The 23703-nt window shown below is 39.4% G+C and overlaps 1 protein-coding gene across 3 annotated transcripts in view; it reads right to left on the reverse strand.

Annotated features, from left to right (window-relative positions):
• Positions 1-23703, reverse strand: part of LOC113156122 (ankyrin repeat and fibronectin type-III domain-containing protein 1) — a 110175-nt gene that overhangs the window by 29277 nt on the left and 57195 nt on the right. For 2 of the 3 annotated variants that reach the window (XM_026351045.1, XM_026351044.1), the window contains 2 exons: positions 12286-12326; positions 636-758 (listed from right to left, as the gene is read on the reverse strand). In XM_026351045.1, the coding sequence (XP_026206830.1) occupies positions 636-758; positions 12286-12326 (164 nt within the window). Of the gene's footprint in view, positions 1-635; positions 759-12285; positions 12327-15846; positions 16038-23703 lie in introns of those variants that run through there. The other variant, XM_026351046.1, reaches the window with a different exon arrangement.

Raw genomic sequence — 23703 nt, forward strand, 5'->3', positions numbered from 1 at the left:
ACCCTGTTCCCAAAAGTATAAAGGAATAGCCAAGAATATATAACAGGAAGCTCAGGAGTATGCCAGATAGATGGACAGCAGGATGGATGGGTAGATAAATGAGAGGAGGCCAGGCAATGAGAGGGGAGACTGGAAAGGATTCCCATGGGTGAGAACGGGAAGGCAGCCTTGTGATGGAAAGCTTTCAAACGCCTTTCGTCGGCTGCCTGAGGACTGGAGCTTTACAAGAGCAAGATGAGCCGGCGCCACTGAAGCTGTTTGGCACTCTTCAACAAAACCCAGACGCAGAGACAGAGTGGGACCCTATCACCACTCCACCCACTCTCTGAAACACCAGCCCCCAGATCTTCATCAACTTTGTACACAGGATATCAAGCAAGGCTGTTTTGGTTGTCTCTCTCTTACTGAGTTTCACTTTGTGTATTTCATTTACAATAATGGACAATAGTGCTTATTCTATATTCTGATACCATTCTGTTATATTGATGGGCCTCAGGTCTCACTATTGCAAATACCTTTAGACATTTTGCATAATGTGAGAAGTAAAGTAGTGCAGGACCTATTGCACCTCTGGATTTTCAGGGTTCATGGTGGTTGAGATGGTTGAGATGGTAAAAGATGGCCTTTGGCCTTACCAGTCCACACTAAGAGATCGTCTCCTGTAGGATGGAGGTCTGCCTGAGGAAGTCTTCTCTGCTTTGGCTGGACGCTCTTTGAGAGATAGACGATGGGTAAACTTGGAGATTCCTGACTCTGTCCTGGGGGGCACAAGAAAAACAGATGGATCAGAGTTAGACTCTGCTGACTTGTTTACAGTGAGCTTTTCCCGCAGTCTGAGCAATCTTCACCATAATCTGCTGTCATACATTATAATATACGTATATTTATCAAGAGGGGATTTTTTAGAAACAATTGTTAATTAGAGCTTACTTACAACTGGTTTATTATCTAAAGTGCCAAAGAAACAATGTGGCAGAAAGTTAAAATGTGTATCCAAGGTTAAACATTGCTGCAAAACACAAACAATTTAGAAAAACTGATTCATAAATGCCTAAAACCACAATCACAATGACTCTGTGGACATGTAGCCCATGAAGTTGATAAACAGTGTAACAATGCTGCAGTTCCCAGAGGAAACATTAGGTTTCAGGGAAAGCCGCATACTTCCTGCCTAATTTTCTCCAAATCTTTTTCACAGAAGAATATGTGAATCATACACATTTTAATCTCCTCTGCTGGGCTGCCAATGTCCCAGTTCAACTTTTTGCTCAAAATTAAAAACAGGAAATGTAATATTTCTTCTATTCCAGCCCGGGACACATTTGATGAGACTCAGCATTGCAATATTGCCGTGGTAACAGTGGGGACTAATCAAAATGTAATTGTATTCTCTATCAAAGAGCCAGACTCACAGAGGAACATTACTAAAGCACAGAAGAGTACTGATGTTATGTAAAAATTCAAAAGACATACTAAGGCAAAGGATTATATAAATGTAGCCAAACTGTAGCTGTACAAAAAAAAAATATCTCAAATGCATAACTGAAAGACGTTTCTGTTGTTTCTGTCATGGAGACTTTTCTGATAAAATGCCAGAGGATTACATAAAACGATGCCCAAGAAACATGTTGCATTCTTTGCTCACCTAATCTCACACACATGCTGTTTCCATTCCATTATGAAATGATAAAAGATCTCTATTAATGACTCATACATTGCAAACATACATAGATCTGCTCTCAACATGAGCCAAAAAGTGTTTTAGTCTCCATGGTGAGCTCTGCTGGAGACAAATTGCAGGGATGGTTGAAGTGAGGATAGCACAGACTGCTGGGGTGCACCCTGCCACTCAAACGCAAACCTTACATCTGCTGTTATTGTCATGAGATGCTGTAGAAATAACAGCTCACATGAGGCTTTCATAAAATGGGATTTATAAAACTGTACACAATAGTCGATGTTGTAACTTTGATTACTGAACAATGACACGAGTGAATGACAGCATGGTGGTGTGGCCAGTTGCGCCGAATTCAACTGCCACTTTGGCATAGTGTCATGCTCATTTTCTGGCAGCCTGATGCAGAGGTCTGACAGAAGCTTCAGTGAGTAATTCATATGTTCTTGTCATGGTGACTGATTTAGGACAGAAGATCTGAGGGTGTCCTGTCAAGCCTAATGCGTCCATGAGAAACCAATCGGAAAAGATGAAAATGGATCAAGACTTTATTGAGTCATAGATTTGTAAACGTTCCCATTGATCTGAAGAAAACACTGCAGTGACATTGGTAGTAAAGTAAAAGCCTTTTTAAGTTTACTAATTTAATCCAACTGGGAATACTGCTACCTTGCTTGCAATATCTTTTCCTCTCATTTTAAACGGATACTATCTTGTGCTGAAATTGATTCATGACCAAAATTAAATTTAATGTCAAAATGGACAGAATCCACATTCGACCATTGTGGTTGGCCACATCCATACCAGATTAAAATAGAATAAATAATTAAAAAATAAATAAACACTATATGATCATGCTTAGATAAATATTTAATAGATAAATGTTTCTATCTGTACAGAACCGGGAACTTTTAATTGAAACGAAACAGAACTCTCTTTAACACCAGCTGTTTCACTACAAAGACGTTGTCATAATCAGTTATGAAAATACACAAGTTCTCATTCAAAATGACCTCATGTTGTGGCTTATCTAAGCAGAACAACCTCCAGCCTTCTGCCTTTGTTCTACACCCTCAACTACTGTTTCCTGACCATACGCCAGCTTCTCCAAAGAGTTGGTTGACCTCGAAGACAAGAGACATATTTTCCTGTGTGAATCATACAAATGGGGTGTGGGATTTTAGTCAGATGGCAACGCAACCTCTAATTGATGGCATTAAGCAAGGCTCGGCTTCTTCGTCTTCAAGGACTTTTAATTAAATTAGTACCACCGTCCGGTGGATGCCAGCTACTGCCAGCCATTGATGCTGAAACTGTAAATATCTAAAAACTTCTGAATTATAAATAGGCTCCAGGAATGATTGGTTTGGACCATCATTAGTTGTTAATGCCTGCCTTCGTTTGTAGAAATGTATTATGTTTGGCCTGTGACCAATTTGTACAATAGGATTTCCCTGGAAAACCTTTGGATCAAACACATGACACAACTTAACCATAAGATATTGACTTCAATGCAATGAAAACACATAGAATCATGACTTCAAAGACATGGACATAAAAGACGACTCAGGGAATCCCTTTGAGGGGTTAAGAGGGAAACTGGACATGCGAAGCAGGTGGGTCTCTTTGGAGGGGATCTGCTGGCAACTGGCTGCCTCTTGGCTCAACCTTGGCTCTGCCCCATGCAGCTGTCCCTGATAACATCATCACAGCAGGCACACTGTGATGACGCAATTCCCTTAGAGGCCCACTCAGGATATCCTGGTCGATTATCCTCTCATCAAAATTATATTTCTCTTTTATTTTCCTGGTGTTGATTACGGTTTAATAAGTCAGTCATTCAACTGCTTGTTTTTCCTTATAGAGTAGATGTTGAAGAAGGGTGCATCTAGTTCAATATGACCTCAAAGCCTCCTATACACATAACCAGTGAAGCTCTTAACATATTACATCACCAGAGAAGTGCATATAAGAGGGCAAGCTGGTGTCATGGTGTCTGCTTGGCTGCTCTGTACTCTTAGAAGAAAACTTATTTTGCCTAAAAGCCAATATAAGTATAAATGTATGAATAAGCCATTTCAGACCACACGCACACGCAGGTCATTTGCTGAGTGTAGCTGCACAGGATGTGAGGACAAATGCACTTTACCTTCCCAGAACTTGGAATCTAAGAGTTTATCCTCATATTTTAGAAGAATCTATATTAGTCTTTTTATTATATTCCATTTTATGTGTCTAAATTGATGTCTGTCTGGGTAACCTGGTGAACTTAAATCAACATACAGTACACGTGACAGATGTGTAATACCAATTTTTTCTCTACCTCTACTTATTTATTTATTATAGACAGGAAAGCAACAAAACTAGTTGATTGAACAGAACATCAGACCAAACTTCACACTTTTTATAATTTCTGCTTTGTTTTATTTATTATAACGTTCCTTGCCCTCACTTTCATAGACATAGTGTCCACGGTATACAATAACTGTTACTAATATGTCCCTCCTATGTGAAATCCATCGCCTCACTACAGTGTGACTTAGATTATGATCTTGCCAGCATTAGCAACGTTCCCCAATCCCACAGCACAAGAGGGCTTTTGTCGGCTCTGAATGTCTTGTGAGGTGATACAGACAAAATGTTGACCTACACTCACACAACCATGTGAAGCTCTTACACACATGTTCACGCTGTTACTGCGAAGGATTGCCTTTTTCTTTTGCAAACCACTCACCTAATGTCACTTTCCGTCTCTGTTCTGTTGCCATGGCACCAATTAACTGTTCAGGGGTATTCATGTGCAGAGGCTCTGCTAAAGGACTGATTGTTCTCGCTCGCAAGTACACAAAGCTATCAACTGTGCACTTTGACCCTGCTCAGAGCCACTGCTATTTGAGAGCAGAGTTAAGACTGCGTGGAATTCTCGCAAAAACATTTTATAGTGAGCTACAGGGAGACACTTATTTACACTGCAGACACTATTATTAGGACTTAATTGTGAATATTTCGAAATTATGACAAAACATTACCTAGCTCCATATCCCAAGGTGTACATTACTCAATTTTACAATTTTTATTGTAATGGTAAAAGGTTTTCAAAATCACTTCTGTAAAATTATGAAATATTATATTATCAGTATTTTTTATATTACCATCATCTGAATGCTGAATTGCTAACAGTCATTGTTATTCGGTGCTACATGTTTTCTTGCAATGAATAATTTTTTTTTATAGTTTGATAATATACACACACATATATATTTATATATTGGATACGTGGTAACATGCATGCTTTTTATATCCTCTCAGATCATACAGAGAGATTTGTACGAGTGTGTTGTATTTATAAAGGGAGCCCTCTGAATCCAGTAGAACACTACATCACACAATCTACGTGGCTGCCCTTAACCACAGATCTTATTTCAGATTACTAAGGAACAAATACTATAGTAAATCATAAGCAGGACAGATAAATACCTGACCTGTTTCAGCAATTATGGGCAATGGCTTCCTACCTAAAACAACTATTTTGGAAAGAAGGGAAAACAAAACGCAAGGATTTCTTTCATCTCTGTCTCCTGCTATGGCTTCTTATGCCTGCCAATGAAACTCTAATACACCAAAAAGAATGTAGGCACCCACCCAGATAACAGATACATGCAAATGCAATGGGTGCAGGCACACACGCTCGCTAGGGTGTGCATACACATACGTACACAAACACAGTTTAATTCAGGAACGTACCCCTCAATGTGTTTCATTAGGCAAACAAAAAGGCTTTCAGTGGTCCAATCATAAAACAAAGCAGCCAAGCTATGAACATTGCTAATTAAAATCTGCTCAAAGAAAGCCTTGTTTTCCACTCACCATCTCTATCCAAACCCATGTCTGTGTGTATGTCTCTCAACATGGTGGAGCAGCTTTTATTTTTGCTGCTTTTATTTCACTTGGACGGAGGTTTCACTATTAAAACATACCGATTTGATGATTTCTTCGAGCTAACAAGCGTTTCCCTCAGTTATGATATGATTACTTTATCTGTGTAATAATTAATCACAGGTAGCGATGAATGGAGCATTTATTTGTTTCTTATTCCTATAAAATTGTCTGAGATAATATATCACAGTTACGTTGAATTTATGTAACTATAAATAAGTTAGCACAACATGTCGGCAGACAAGTTGATGAGAAGGTAATTCTATGATCCGCATAGCTCCAAAGGAGAAGGGAGACAGCTCAATGCCTTGACAAATAAAAGTTAATAACTGCCTCAACTTCAAGTGCTAATGATCTAATCATAACACTACAGTACGTACCAAAGGAGGAGACTCTGTTATCACCCTACGCACATGTTCTCATATGTTGCCCATCCACCTACAACAGTAAACAGAGATATTTCCATCCCTTCATTTGTATGTCTCTGAGTCACACTCGTTTCATCTTTTTTGTCAAATGTCTCCCTTTTAATTACTTTGCTCTTTCTCACTTCTATTTTCCACCGAGTCTGCATATGCAGAATTTGTCAGGAAGACAAAAATGAGGAAGGAATTCAATGTTTTTTTTCACTTTGGTCAGCTCCCTGTGGTGTTGGGGTTTGATACCATTCCCTTTATGTCCCCCTCTGTGTTTGATGTGTGGAATAAGGCTGACTCAACACACTGAGATACACAGATGATGGATCTACAGTCAAATTAATGTTGAATTGAGCTGACAAGCACATGGGAGCCAGAGAACGATTAGAGTTTGTAGCTTGAGTACCGCGGCGCTAAAAGAATAGGGGCAAAGCAAGCCGCACCACAGACAGTTTTCACTTTCTGCTTGCTTTTGGTTAGGTGGGATGAGATTTGATTTGGAGGAAACTGATCTGGGGTAATTTAATAGCTATCACATTGGGCATATGTGGTAAGATGAGCAGAGGCACTGACTTGCTGATTTATTACTGGGCCACAATACACATGACATACAGTAATAGGGTAATTTTCAAGAGTCCGGGGAGCTGGATCTGTCTGATCAAACCTGTAAGCCTCATCACTGCAGCCAGAATCTACAATAGCGTTACATCAGTGACCAGTTGCCATTTTGCATCACATCACATGTAATAATTCTGCACATAATCTACTAATTATCTGCAAAATCACTGCAGCCAGCAGAAGCTGAAGCTGCCTCCTCTACGACATAGAAAAGCTGATAACATTTTGTGGAGCCTGGCTCTTAACCCCCTGCACTGATACACTCAGTATTGCAGAACAGTTGCTGGCTGTTGAAGGAATATGTCATAGTGGTTTGTTGGCTTAAAGGTGAATGAAAGGCAGGAGGGGGAATATGCGTGTGCTTAAATGCCAGTTTGAATACATCGTCTGGTAATTTGCTGTAAATATGCTAAACGCTCATATGAGTCCATAGCTGAGGATCTATGTGCCAACCTTAGTTTTGAACTGAGGTTTTTAGAGGCCTGGCTTGAAGAAGATGGACACTCCTCTGGTATTATGTTTATGGCTTTGAAACAGCTTGAAACACAGAAACACACACGCACACAGGACACCCCACTTTCCCCCCATCAACCCAAAATTGAGCACGGCGTCGAGATTCCAATCAGGGTTGAGCCAGCAGACTGAGGGGATTATTTATGCTGGAAAAGAGAAGGGAACCTCAAGGAGGGAGAGATCTGCGTGTTACTTGCATTTCTATACTTAGTAGAACCGAGGAGCTAATGTACGGAGTTTTTCCAGTCACCATTTAAAAAGCTAATTTATGGTTAAAGCATGGGTTTAAGGTTTAAGTTACTGAGATTATGTTTAGGTCTGGAAAGAGTTAAGGTTTAGTATTTAGTTAGTCATAGACATAGAAGCAGGGAAACTATATGCACACAAACAAATGCCCATGTCCAACAGTAAAAGTGACAATTCTACATCTTGACCACCATCAGTAGTAACAGTATCTTATTTTTGTTGAGACAATACTGCAGAGCTGCTTAGTGCTGATAAACAGCAACCACAAATTTTAAAAATGTCTGAGTGACCTTAGAATGGTGATTGCGGTTGAAATGCTGAGTTGACTTGTTTGTACCAAAAGCAGTGCAATCATAGAGTCATATTTGTACTATTGTAAGCCAACGAACTGTGATCATCCAGAGTGTTAAGATGTTTTTGGGAAAACTGATCAAATTTTGATGTGTGGTTTCAAACTAGAGGGAGAGGTTTGGTAAAGCATTCAACTTGTTGTGCAACGTAATTGAAAGAAAATTTCCCTGAGAACTCGCTCAGCTCATGCGGTTGTGAGGATGAAGGGTTTGAATGTTACGTTGTTAAATGTGTCAGTGTGTGTGCATGTTTTGGCATTAAAAGACAGAATGGAAAAGGTTTTGCATGAAAAAAAAAAAACCCTCCAAAAAAACAGCAGTGTTGAAGTACTGAACTCAAAATTAAGATCTCCCTTTGTATCTCTGTCTCGCTCTCTCTCACACACACACACACACACACACACACACACATGCGCGAGCGTGCACACTTAATGCCAGGATGCCTTACCAAAACAATGGCTGTCTCTGCCCGCTTCTTTGGTGTGGCAGCCTGTTCTTGGGAAGTTCTCAAACAACCCAACATCACTGCAGCCAAGCCACATCAAATAAGCATACGCGCACGCACACACACACACATACACACACAAGTATACATCTTCATGTTTTGAAACACACACTGGATCAACAGTATGGGTACAAACTGACTCTGCTGCTGACAGCGCGGGCACACATACACACTGGATCAGCTGAACAAATAGTCAGATAGTGAGCCAGCGGCAGTCTCCTCCTTGCCCGCTGAGTTAGCTCCCTCTCCTACCACCGTTACCACTATTGTAAATACTTCTCAATATGTATTTACACAGGGATTTCAGAACCCTGGAAAGAAATTAGGTGAAAAGGAAAAAAATCTGGAAAAATAAAAGAATGTGTTTCATGTTGGTCAGACAGCGGGAACCCTCAGTCATTATTATCTTTCTGCTTGAAATTGACTTTGATAGCACCTCTGCGGGATGAGACAGAAATGTGGTGGGTCGTCTTTTAGTATCTGTGCACTCTTCTTTTTCTCTTTGCAACTTCTTAAACTAAATAACAGAGTAAGTTAAATAACAGGTAACTGTTAAATGTCTGTCTTTCTACTACATTGGTTTTGATGGCACATTTGGGTTTGCAGGCGACAATTTTTACACATTAATACTCATTAGTTTGTCTGCATCTTTGTAGCTCACTAGCTTTTTGAGTTTCAAATAGTCGCACTGTAGATGATGACTGATGGAGGATTTCTTCTTCTATCTCATCTCCTGTCCTCTGATGTCAGACATAAAACACAGTGTTTGATCGGAGAATGAAATTCATAAAAGCTGCGATTTCATCAACAATGGGCCATGAATTTAATGCTGCAGGGCTTTTGCTCCTGTGTCACCTGTAACCACGGCAACAAGCAGATACGGCTGGGAGGAAATGTCCTTCAACTGTGGCATCAAAACCACAGAGGGGGGTCTGTGGCACTGTGTATTTGGAATGGAAACAGTGATAGGAAATAGGAATATTGTGAGTGTCTGAATGTCTGAATATTATCACAGCAATACAGAAAAGGAGATGACCTAAAGTTTGAGGGAAAAAAGTGGCCTTACTTTAAGGATGGACTGTCTTTTATTTAAAAGCAAAGTGATTTCTATTATTGCATTTGACGAAGGCTGAACTTCTTGATACTTTTTCCAACATAAAAGTCAAATGCAATAAAAAGGCAAACTTAATTGAATAATGAACTTTTTGATTGATAGAAGACTGACTGTGTTTGCAAAGTAATTCATCATCTATTTATTATAGTGGTTCATTAATGTATAATAAGGTATATACAACATTTTCCATTTAGTTATGGGGATTACCAGAACAGATCAGAACTTATTTTCCTTTAGATTAACTGAGAAATTACAATGAACTATTAATTTTTTTTCTTATCTAAACAAAACTTTAGCTCAGGCACATACTCAGTGAATAAATATCCCCTGCTACTCACCTTATTCCATCTCACAAACATGCGCCCACCTACGTCAGCTTCATATGCAAACAATTACATGGCCTGCTTCTATGAATAAATTAGCCTAATCAAGCTCTCTCTTCCCTGACATCCGTACCTAAATCCCTTGCTCCGTGAAAAAATCAGCATCCTCTAAACTCCAAGACACCCCCAGCACCGATCCTTTCATTATTTCTTCCTTCCTGTACTGTCTGCACACAGTACAAGTTGGAAAGAAAAGGTCAGAGAGATGAGGCCTTGTAAAAGCTTTTCTGCACTATAAGCTTTCACACGGCTCAGATATTGTAACAAATGTAAAACCACAGACCTAACTACTTAGCTGTCCAAAGGCAATTCTAACTTATGGTCTTTCAGCTGTTTTTTAAGGTGTCCACAGTGTCCACAAAGATATTATATCTTTATCAAAGTCCATTCATCTTTCTTTTTAAAGCTAAAGTCAGAGAAATATGTAGTAAAGAAGCTCAAGTTAATTTAAATGTTAACACCAAAACAACTGTGACAATATAAGTTCACTGACAACATGAGAGAAATAAAATAGGCTATTAAATGTAAAAACTTTAAATGTCTGCATGAAAATGTACTAAGATGTGCAGTAAATCTGTAAAGCGTCAATTGGCTAGTAAATAATTTCAGCGAGCAGCAATGTTGTATCGTTATTAGGAAGAGATAGTTTTTGTTCATCGTCACCTTTACATCTAGTAATACGCCTTGCAGAAGCATTCTGTACAGCTTGTAAAAGACACAGCAATCTTTTACGAGACAATAAAAACAAAAAGAAAGCTGCAGTGGTCCAAGTGGGACAAAATAAAACGTGCCACAACTCGGCAATAAGGGAATGTCTGCATGTTGTTATTTCTCTGGTTACTGACTTATTTTACCTGCTGTATATTCACTCACGCTCATCCACACTCGTCTCCACACAGTTTGCTAACCCTTAACTCGTTCCTTCACCGTTGCTATTTGACACCCCATGATGGCTCTTACAGGTTCTTCACTACAGCTTCTTCACTACAGCTGCTTGTCTCCTGTTGCCAGGAGACAAGAAGCTATCACACACATCAGCTACGACAAAAAAGTTGACATTATATCTATAATGAGGCACGTCTCGCTGTCAGACAGACTACTTGGAGACATTTTCACTAAACATGTGTATTCTTCTTTGATTTAGCCTGATTACCTTTCCCTTTTTTGTTTGTTCCAAGTACCAAAACCTAAAAAATTTACAGACATGCAGTTTAAACATTCGTACAAGCTTCTGTGTCTCACTGAGAAAGTGCTGTTGCTATGAAACCATGTGAGAAGACAGTTAAAATGTGCATGTGTCTTTTACTCATGATCACACCTGAGATTGATAGCACACACACACACAAAAAAAAAACTTTACCATTACCCAGCCATCATTGACCGCTTGACTGAACTCAAGAAAAAAAAGGCATGAAGCAAAAAACGAATTGTTCAAGACATACTGACAAATCGTGTACTATAAAAAAGAGAAAAAACACCTTCTGCACTGCTGATAGGAAAAAAAACAGACAGAAGATAAATATGTTATGAATATAGGCATGGGTGTTCATGATTCTGGTTGCTGGGCAACTAAAATATGCAACTAATTTTGTTTGTTCCCACCCTACTTGTCTATCACTACATACCCATTGTGACTTTAGTGTGATACGCAGGGCACCTTAAATGTTAGTTTCTATAGTTTTCATGCAGGGGGATATTTTCTGTCCTATTAGTACAGCAGGAAAGCATAAATAGCGTAATTACTAGATACCCAGTGAATTTATGAACCAGTTATTCATACAAAATCCATGCTGATTGAGCATTTTTAGCAAGTAGCTGCAACTTTAATGGAAACAGTCAAAAAAGCAGGATTCTCACTATTATAAACTATTAAAGTACAGAAATAAAGGTCTATCTTATTTATTGTAAGGCTCTAATCATCACTTGCTGTTATGTAGACTAGCAATATTCATCTGGTAATTTATTTTGTCATTAGTTAACATACAGGCTAACAGATTAACAGTGTCATCTCACAGCGAGGTCCTGTATGTGAATCACAAGCCAACAGAAGGCATCATGGTCAAGATATCACTTGGCAAAGGAACTCTGTTCTACAAAACGCACAAACTCTATTCCTGTTTCTTTTACAGAGGAGCAAAATTTGTCTCATCATTTCACAGAATGGCCTTTCAGCAGACCAAAAACCTGTGGGTGTTTTTGTTCCACGTGGCAAAGCAGATTCCTATTCTGATCAGTCCAAACAGTGCCATGCTGAATTACTGGAATGAATGAGAGTATTACTGTTATGGAATGGCTTACGGGTCAGGCTTAGACAGATTTAACGTGTTTTTCAAACACGCACAAGTGTATGTGCGTACTGGAATTCACTGGCATCTAAACACTGTTGAATTGTGTCAGATTACAGAGGAACATGGGTTACGTTGAACAACTACTTATTTTTAACTGCAGTGATTGATGTGACTTGATCTTTTTTTCTATTGAGGTCGGTATAAACCGATGAATGCAATATATTTTTTAGATCAGACTTACTTTTTATGCTGATTCTCCTTTCGGTCAGCTGAGCCCAGACTCTGTAAATAAGAGAAGAAAAGTATTCTTAAGTCCCACTTACAGACAAAACTTTACTGTGGTGTAAAAGCATGAGATTGACCAGATGCCATATCGCATAGAGTACAGTACATGTACGAAACAGTTCCCACTTAATTTTGGTGCATTATTGTAGGCTTGACTGTCTGGGAGGCTAATGTGGCAACTACCTAAAAATAGCCATCAATAAAACTTCTAGCATATTTGGCAAACAACTGAGACTTGAATTAAGGCAAACATACAGTACAGTAATTAGTATGCTAATAGTTTAATGCAGGCCGAAAATGTGAGCCTGTGACAAAAAAAAAAAAAAAAACATCAGCAAGTTAATTAATCTGAAAAAACAATGCAGTTACACAAACACAAAGACAGAGACGTTCTGCTCTTTCTCTTTATTGAATTTGGTTTATTACTGTTGAGGTGACCTACAGTTAATGTATGTCTCACTCAAACTACTAATCTGGACATTTACCTTCAAGGCAGAATCAATCACATGATCAATGCAGCCCTGTAAGAGCCAATTACATGGGTAATAACCTTGTCTCAAGTGAAAAATAATTAGCTCCCTGACTACAATTACAATCACTTATCCAGTGTTTACTTAATTCACATGCATTCATCAAAAACGCGGCGTCTGTGTGGAAGTGCATGTGTATGTACTGTATGCTTTGGAAGGAAAAGGGAGTTTATAAAGCCAGCTTTAAAAGCCATTTTTCCTGATGATAAAGTCAACTGAATTCAGAAAATCAAGCACAAAAATAATACTTCCTGCCAGCTCTGCTCAACAGGCAAACAAGCACACATGCACAACAGACATAGTGATACAAAAGTGCACCGATTAACAAAAGCACAAAAGTGCACGCACACAAACACACACACATATAGTATCCCGCTTCTGTCCACAACGTCTGGAGGTGTATGACTTTCAAAGGTGACACATGCTGACACAGACAGACGTACAGACACAAGACACATACATGCTCACAGTACAGACATATAACTGGCCTCAGACTGGAGACATTTTTAGAGTCCGTCATTAAATGTGACTTGACCTGCAATTCCAACTGTAGCCACAACATCAGAAATGCTTGGCAACCCCCCAATGACCCCTAAGGTAGTAGTGTCTCTATGTTGAGACGGCTTTTGATAGGGTTAAATGGACCTTTCTCTACAAGGTGCTGGAGCGGTTTGGGTTGGGTGAGAGTTTTATTCAGTCCTATATTCATCACCAAGGGCTTCAGTTCGGAAAATTATACATTCTCACACTTCTTCCCCTTGCAGCAAGTTACGAAACAGGCATGTACATTGTCCCCGTTGTTATTTACCATATCCATAGAACTCCTGGCCATTTGTTCATCAATATGGGACGTCCTCAGATTATAAGCAGTTAATGGCTTTTACTACCTTGGTATCTGCATTAATCCTTGTCAGATCTCTTTCGAGACAACTTCCACTGAAGGCAAAAACGGATTCCAGTCGCTGGCAGCTGCTGCCCTTATTGAAGGCAGCTTTTCGTGTTTTGTGCTCCTTGCATCCAAATACAACCTACTGAACCAGCATTTATTTTGCTATTTTCAGATTAGAGACTATGTAAAAAAAAAACTGTTCCTACACCCCCTAGCAACCACAGGTGCAACCTCAAAGAGATGTATCTGAATATTATGGTCTTTTCAGGTCAGCTTTTGCAGAACCACAGGCAGCAGCCAAAACCACTTAGGAGAACAGCCTGGAAATCAAACTGAGTAAACAGCAGTGGGAATCTGCACTATCCATGATAAACTCATTCCCCGTCACTGATACTTGTGGCCGATGTGGTCTGTCTCTGGCTAATCACGTGCATAGTTCTGGGCATGCCCAATGCTGACTATATTCTGGTCTGCGATCTTTAACACTTGGTCATATAGCTGTACTATTGACCCCAATCCCCTATCTGTAATCTTTGGTATCCTCCCCTTTGCAAAAATAGTGATGCAAGACCTGGCCTTTACTACCCTCTTAACCCGCAGATTAATTTTGCTTAACTGGAAGTTCCTCCATTCCCCCATGCATTCCCGTTGGATCAGGAAAGTCTTCTTAAACATAATGTTTAAAAAGCTGAGGTTTTCACTTAGGCTCTATTAGAAATTTACATAACAACTACAGTTTGATACAGTTTGCATACTCTCTCAATCCTGATCTCCTTCAGAACCAAGAACAAAGCTTTGTCTGTCCGCCCTGTTCAAAAAAACTTAGAAAAAGAGTTAGAAAAAATGTTTTGCATCCAAGCGCTGCTGCAGGTAGGTGTGGGAGCAAACAGCATAACTCTATATTATAGAACTTCACATACAATAATGTCCTATTGCTTGTTTTCTATGACTCTCCATCATCTGCTTAAAAAGAGTGTGGAATAGCCAATACATCCTTTTCAATAACATCAGACAGATTTGTTGTGCGCATGTGTGTGGGCTTTTATGTGAAGTGCAGTGACATTTTGACCAGCAAGTGACTCCTCTACTATGTGAGTGTGTGTCTGGGAGTGTGCTTTTTATGTGTGCAGCACGGTGACATTTTGACTATTGACATTTCTCTGTGGATGTTTGCATATGACTTTCACCCACCTGGTGGGGACAGGATATACCATATAGAGCGAATGACCTTTCACCTTCCAGATCCCTCACGGTGCCAAAAGTCAATTTTCAAACTGACCTGCTTCAGAGCATAACTTAGTAGGCTGAGACATAATGTCATTAAGGTGGAAGTCTGTAACTACATGATCTACCAATGCATTATATAGTATTATGCCTGTATATGCATCAGCCTTTTGCTAACTTAGTTCTATTTCCACATCTGTTGATCAACACTCTTTAGCGTGATAAAAAAAAAATAGTACAGAGAAATAAAAGAGGCTAATGGCTCACGTGAAATCATCACTGGTCATACAAAATCATTCTTCTTTCACAAACCCTGCATCACTATTCCGTCCTTACATCCCCCTGAGATGAAGAGAATGTTTACATAGATAATCACAGCAGGAGACATCACACAAACAGAAAACATAGGCATTCTCAACACCAGTCAGTTGTTAGTTACCTTAAGACTGGTTTTACATGGCAGGTGTACAGAAAGAGAGACAGCAGCTTAAAACGATGTATAATGTTGATATGATTAATAATAATCACTACATAAAAAGAATGAATCGTTTAGTCAGTCCAGAAGTCATTCAGATTTCTGTTTGATCTACGGTCTTAAGTTAGTGTATTTTTTGTGCATGGGTATGAAAGCAGGTGTGTGAATGCATGCCTTTACAGCAGGTACAAAAAAAAAAAAAAAAGACCTAGGCTTTTCCTCACAGCTGTGGAAACTGCAGTGACAATAAATGCAATACTCTTGCCAAGTGCCGCAAAAGCATAATCTGCTTCATTTGTGTCTTATGAGCAAACAACAATACATAATCAGTAATACACTCACAGACACCATCAAATACCTTCACTTTTCATTTGTTACAGCTAACATGCACCGACGTACCTGTTGAGTCCGAACCACTGAACCCAGTCAGAGAACGTTATTCCACTCTCCCTGTCTTCTTTTGCTCTCGTTTCCAAAACCTGAAGTCCTCGCTGTGGTGTGTCAGTAGTGGCTCTAATTGCAGTTCACCTGTCCAACTTCAACTCCTCAGCTAAGCTTCCCTCTTTCTAGGTTTAACTCTCTCTCTTTTCCTTTCTTTCTGCTCAAAGCTGTTGGTCACACGAAGGTTTGCGAAGCTTGCTCCAATGGTGGCTGCTACCGCCACTGACTTGTTGTACTTTAATTGTGGTTGCTAGGCGATAAGCTTCTCCAATTCTGCACACAGTGAGAAGGGGAGGACAGGAGAGGAAGGGGGAGAGAATGAGAGAATGAGAGGCGGGGGGATGTTGGAGGAAATGCTCAATATAGCCACTATAGCCTGAAGAGAATGATAGGCAAGGAAGAATAGGAAGATTTACAGGAGGGGACAAAATTGGGCAGATAAGAGACATGGAGTATAGCAGGTGCACTTCCTTGCTTTTTCTCTGGGACCACTTCACACAACTTGAAACACTTACTTATTTTGGATTAAGAGCACACTCGGAGGATTTACCATAAGAATTGAATCGGACAAGCCTTCTTTCTTCAAGCATTCTCGCGAAGCTCTGTCACTTTTTCTCACTGTGCATCACGTCAATGTTTTTGCGAAGATCTTTCATTTAGGTTGTTCTGCCACTCATTAAATTAAATTATGAATTAGCCACTGCGTTGTTTTGCGATTATGCATGAAAAGACAAGTCAGATATAGAGTCACAGTAAATAATGAGCTAATTAGGGATTTTAACACATTTGCCATAACTCCCTATTGCCAATTTATTGTCCTCGATGTAAACAGGTTTAGTCTTTGTATTATCTATTGACTGCAATGTTTACTTTCTTGAAATGTAATGATGAACACTTTATATGGCATTTGTATACAGCAAGCAAGATAAAAATGTGACACAGTGTGGGATTTCTTTGATTGGGCAAGAAAAAGAGGTGGTCATCAGCTTATGGTGTTGACATTTTAACAATTTGTCATTGTTCAGCGTGAAGACCACAGAGAAACCTCGAGAGTAAAACAACACATGAACAAATGATCAGACAAATTTATCCTAACGCAAATTTGCAACAGACAGAAACATAATTGCTTTTTCCCATTTCCCCAAATGAGTTAGTTTTGGTCTGAATTAGTGATTCATGTGGGACTAAGACCTGCTGAACTTTGATTATTTTGGGGGAAAGAACATAAAATGTGGGCATGCAGCAGTGACATGGAACCGCAGGTCGTAAACTGGCAGTCATCATCTACTGTGTATTGTTGCTGTAACTGTTTTCACAATTTATTCCATTTGAATCTAATTATTTCACTCAATCTATCGTCTAATAAAAAGGATTAGTGCAAAAAAAATCCAGGTCAAGTAAACTGAAAGAGGATGCTCTTCTTAGATACTGGTCTTTTCTATTTTATCATTTTTTTTTCATATCAATTGCTGAAAAAATCAACTTTAAAAACTTTTGTTCTCACTTCAGTTTTTCAGTTCAGTAATGGAATATTTTGACGATGACCTCGTGATCCGATCACAAGGTCATGAAACTGCCTGGTGTCAGTGACATCAAGAACCATCTATTGAGAAAGAGTTAAGAATTGACCTTTCTTATACAATGACATCCTACACACTAAGACATTAAGCACTGGCGGACATTGATATAATGGACAAACGTCAATGGCAGACGTCAGAGAAATGTATATAGTGCTTAGTGGCTGGTAACCTTTAGTGTGATGGTGGGTAATTGCTGTGGGTGAGTTTCTGTGTGTATATACTGTATGTACGTATGCATTAAAGGTGATGTGATTATCATGTTGGCATAGTTTATTATGACTCACGGTGTAATTTTGATATCAAGCTTTGGGCACACACAGATTTCTATCACCTCACTGTCCAGTGACTAAGAGCTATGCAGCCTGAGCACACAGTTGTACCGGAAACATTATTTATAGCTGGCGGAAATTGTTGTTGGCATCGTTCTGAGGCGATACACAGGAAATAGTGTCATACTTTCTTTTTTTATCCTCCCATTTCTACCTGTGTCCATCCATCCATGCATCCATCCACATTAAAAACTACCTGCCTGTTCCTTGGGCTGTGACTACAGGAGATGCAAGCCCCCAGTGTGCACTGCGGATGGGCCACAGCAGGTTGTCCTAACACCTGTCAGTCAAGGGAAGCTTTTCTAAATTTATCTCACACGCAATTACAAACAATATCCAATACATGCAAATGAACATACACACGTGCGTAGTTGTGGACAATCTCTAATGGCATTTCAGTTTCTACTGAAAGAAGAGTGGGACAGTTAGCTCCACGTACACAGCAGCAATTCTACTAATAAAAACAATTACAAACACTGAGGCTTTTATTTAAGTGATTTAGGTTTAGGTTATATTAACTTTAGATCACAGTTAGACCCAAATTATAGGGAAAATTATGAAATATACACAGTTTCACTGAGTTGCTACACAACATATTTTGCTGTTGATACAGCAATACAAAATGCAAATCTATTTCTAAGTAATATAAAACACACTTTTAGCTCTTCTAACACTTCACACAGTTGCTTAAGTAAACAAAACAGATACTTTTCCAACACCGTGTCCAACATGGAGTAATTGGCCAGTAAATTAGCAAAACTAAGTAAATGAATTTTACAACATTTACAGCTATCTGCTGTCCTTTTTGTTAGTTGTCACTGGGGCCAGTGCATTTCTACTGCTTAAATCGCCTGCCAGATTTGTTTGGACTGGGGGCAACATTCTGCATGCTATGGTAACAAAGCTCAAACCAATTATAAACAACAGCTCATAGCAGTCAACTGGGGGCCTCCTACGCATCTGGGGGTTGGCAGTGAGAAGAAGAAGGGTGAGAAGTTGAAATATTGGGAGAGATTAAAAGAAAAAAAACAATTTAAATTATTCTTATTTCTTTCTTTACGAGTGGCGTTAAATAAGAATCCTAAAAACACTGAGGCAGAAAAAAGAAGGAAAGAAAGCAGATGATAAAGCATGAGGGTGAGCTGGCAGACAAATACATTACATCAACACAAGAACAAATTAGAAGAAAGACAGGGTGGATGATAGCAAGACATAGGAAGGCGGCTTTCTAGACAGGTGCAGGTGGGCAGGTGTGTGCAAAGACAAAAACAACAACAGCAGTGGGTGATTAGAGAGTGACAGGGTGGGTCTTTTCTCCGACTGTCTCCACTTTTACAATGTCATTATTTGTACATGATTCCCCCTCCCAAGTCTTGTGGTCTGGGGACCAAAGGGACCAAAACATCACTCATAAATCTATACTATGGATATTTACCCATAAATCACTGTGGCGGAGCCACCTACAATCAGACTAATGGGGCTGGAAGACGTGCTGTCATCCAAGCCATGATGTCACCAAGCCCAAGTCTGTGGGTGTTGATGTTGGTGGTGGGTCCCTGGTTCTGTGTGTGTGTGTGTGTGTAGAGAGATGCCTGCATATGTGGCTGTGGGCCTCTTGCTACACTATGTAAGTGTGTGTGTGTGTGTGTTTGTGTGTGTAGGGGAGTGTCTGAGTATGTGGTGGTCGGTCTACGGCTGTGCTTGTGTAAGTGTCTGTGGTGAGTGTGTGTGTGGTGTATGTGGGAGGCGGGATGTCTGTTTATATGGTTTTGTGTGTACTGGGGTGGCCAATTTGTGTGTGTGTGTGTATTTACTGTATCTGTCAGTATATAACCTTGTCTTTGCATTTTTTGTGCATGTTACATTGGTCCATGCACACATAAACACATATACTAGTTGTATAGTATTATGCATATTAGACTGGACTTAACCCATGTATATGGGTGTACACACACGCACCGACATACAGATGCATGGGCGCACACACACACACACACACACACACACACACGTATTGGTCTTGTGGTTAGCGCTGGCTTACAATGGGTGTGGGATTCCATAGAGAAAATCTAAACAAGTCAAGCGGTTAGCACGGGTCTGCCACGTTTCCACACAATGGCGCTCATTGACATAAATAACTGGGGACTTTGTGAAATGAGACACCCATTAACTTCTTCTCCACAGATAATTGCCCATTAGATCTTGGAAGAGCACTGGATTGAGAAATAACTCAACTCTGACGCTAAATGCAACTTGTAATAATAAAAAAGTCACATTGTGAAAGAGGCCTGGAATCCGTTAAGATGAGTTGGCTTTTCATACTATCATCCAGCCAAGCACTTGGATTATCAACAAAGAAAACTATGGCTTGTTCTAGGAGCTCTGCAGTCTGTGCCTTTGCTTAAGCTGTGCTTTGAACATGGAAAAGATGATGACAACAAGGGAAGGGGACGACAAAGAAGAAGAGAGCTGTAAATTGGAAAATAAGACTTTATGGGAGAAGAAAATATTGTGTAATAAGCTTGAACATATAATAGTGAAGAGATACAGAAGCAGAAGAGTAAGTGAAATTGGTAAAATGGCAGACATCTTAAAAAATAGCACTCTTATGTGTTTGAACTGCAATTCTAAAATGTAAATGAAGGCAGTTATGGTGACTAACACATGCCTACAATGCATCCGGTGCTGACATCACTCATGACGTAAACAATTTACTTACAAACAGCAGTAACAGCAACCTTCACCTTTGATGAATCAGAACACATGGTTTCTTGTCAGCCCCACAAATTTTCTGTAAATTGATATGCCCATATTAGCACACCACTTCCCCTTACAGTCATCCACCTGACTTTCTGCATGCGTATGTTCCTATTTCGGTGTCACAAGTAGGAACACGAGGACAAATGATCCAGAGTAACATGACTCATTCATAAAAATCAAATGCCTCCTTCCTACATCCTTCAGAGCGCACCACACAATACTGTAAACAGTCACTTACAATCAAGCAGGGTGAGTCAGTTTTGATGCAAAAATGGTGACAATTATCCGCTTATGACTGATAGAAGAGGAAGAAAAGATCTACAGGCAATGACATCAGTGAGGAGGCCGACCTTTCCTGTCTACAGTTTGTGTTTCCTCCCAACTGTACATCACACAGTTCACCTAATGTTACACAATTGTACACGTTTGACTTACAACAATATTAACAGCGCATACATATTGACATGTACATACATGCCAGTGACCATGGCTATCCTTCATAAACTTTAAATGTCCCATTCAGACATTATTGTGGCCCCTGCTTTTAATCTTTTGGAGAGTACTCGGCTGAACACTGGCTTCATCCTCTTTGATGTCCCTAGTCGGACAGCCAGGCAACTACTCAATCTTTCTCTTCTTTTCTCTTTCCGCTACTGCAAACACTAGGTCACTCTGCTGCACTTTGTAAAACTCTTTGCAGATTGAGTCATACATGCATCAAAATATCACAAGTTTTCAGACGTCTTTTAAATTACTGGAAGTAAAAGTAACTGTGAACTGTGACAACTTGTACAGCTCCAACCCAGCTTATGGTGACAAACGTATGCATTATGATAGCGTTAGTCAAGTTGGGGTGTTATTTTCTTTGTGTCTTTCTTTGTGAAGACACTAAATTTCATCACAGAGGCTGCAATGACATAATGTTGTACTGCATAGTGCTTGTATAAGCTATAAGTCCTCATGAGTATAGAAAAACCACCGTGTTGATGTGTGCATGCTTTACATTATGCCAGGCAAAAGGGCCACAGATACTAGTCCAAAAACTAATATATGTTAAGAAGAAAAATAAACCTTTAATATGAATTACATCACTAGAGCCTGACCTGTTTTGAATTTCTGAATGGAGGCCTAAACATACACTGTTAGTAAGGATAGCACTTCATTGTGGTGGATAACTGGACTTGTGCCTTCATTCATTACAAGTGAAATGTCGTAATAAAAAGAAACAACTGGTGACTAATGGGAAATTACAGTCAAAGCGGTCTGAAAATAGGTGATAATTTATTTCAATTTAGCTTTATATCATCACCACATTTACTTCATTTATCAAATTCGCAGAGGGAGAAAAAATATTATTTCTAAAGCACTTTAATAACATTTGACCTGTCTTTTCAAATCAGGTGTTCACAAATATACTGTGAGGCCGGCGAGTAGGATTTAAACAGCAGGTACATTGGTTCGCTGTGATACTACTGGGTGGTACTGTGCAATGTTGTACCACAGTCCTGATCCCAAAGTGATTTATTCCATTTTAATACAGCATGTTTGCTTTGGAGCTTGATATGTATTTGGTCATGAGACATTAATAGAGTAGAAAACATGATGAAAAATGAGTTGGCTGACGCGTGCGTTTGCGTACTGTATGAGTTTGAGTGTGTGTGCCTTTGTGAGTGTGTGTGGTGTGCACACGGCAAGAGACTTGAGGCCCATGCTGTCACTCAGCCCAGCTCACAGGGTGGTCCAAACACTGAGCCCTCTTTACTCTGTAACACACACACACACGCACACACACACACACACACACACACACACACAAAACACACATACACACACGTGCATGCAGGCGCAAGGGCATGCACACAAACAAACAAACACTCACTGGTGTACATGTAATGACATACAAAACAAAGTATACATAAATATATGGCCATATATATGACCATAATGAAGCAATCAAATAACCTCAACGCTTCCCCTCTTCCAGTCCCAAACCGTACACCTAAATATACTGCCGTGGACTGCACCAGAAACGGCAAGTCCGCAGGAAAGGAACCCTGATACACAGCAACTCTTTCATGCTGCACATTTAGTGAAGCTACGTTTTCTATGGGAGGATGCTAAGTTTGACAGCATGGTGTTTTAGCCAGTAAGTGACTGTCATTTAGCAGCTTATGAGTAAGTCACTGAGACAAATTAGCAGTACTGACGAATAATTAAAAAGGAAAGTTTGTTGGCTCGTCCAGACAGAATTTCAGTTTGTTAATGTAGAATCTAAATCAGAACCTTTCCACAAAAACTGCATGGTCTATTGATTCCTGATAAAGCTTCTGAATATTAAAGGGAAATTACTTGTCAGCTCTTATTAGTTTAAGAAATCTGTCTCAAAACTGCTCAGTGCCCCACGTTCCAAAAACCCACGTAACACTTAAACTTGTTGTTTTTAAGTATATTGGACCAGACTGATCAGATAATTCAGAATATTTAATATGACACCCTGTCCTGTGTCAACAGCATATACAGTGGCAAGAAAAACTATGTGAACCTATTTGGAATTTTATGTTTTCTTTGCATTAATTTGTCATAAAATCTGATATAATCTTCATCTAAGTCAAGAGTATTACCAAATTTAATGTGGCTAAAATAATAACACGAAAAATTAATATTTTTCATGTCTTTATTGAGAACAACCATAGTGCTGGTGGAAAAAGTATGATCAGGGGTTCACATACTTTTTCCACAAGCACTATGAGGTTTTTATGCTTGTTCTCAATTTGTTACTACTCTTGACTTAGATAAAGATCAGATCACATTTTATGACAAATTAATGCAGAACACCATGAAAAGTTTCACATACTTTTTCTTGCCACTGTAGCTATGACAGCTTAAATTATACATATAGATCTACATGTACCTCGCACCACCACAGAGACATAAAACATTGAAGTGGCAGAATCATAGCACTAACATAAAATGAATAAAGTACAAGCGTGTTAGGTAACACCCTATTGGATCATGTGTATATGCAACAAACTGAAACTCAGAGCAAAGAAATGAGATGATTAATTAAGTATATGTAGCATCAAGAAGATAGCTTAAAATAAGTTCAAACAGGAGAAAGTAATCTGAGTTCCTTGTGCCAGACCGTG

The sequence above is a fragment of the Anabas testudineus genome, chromosome 19, assembly GCF_900324465.2.
Source record: "Anabas testudineus chromosome 19, fAnaTes1.2, whole genome shotgun sequence".
NCBI classification, from domain to species: Eukaryota; Metazoa; Chordata; class Actinopteri; order Anabantiformes; family Anabantidae; genus Anabas; species Anabas testudineus.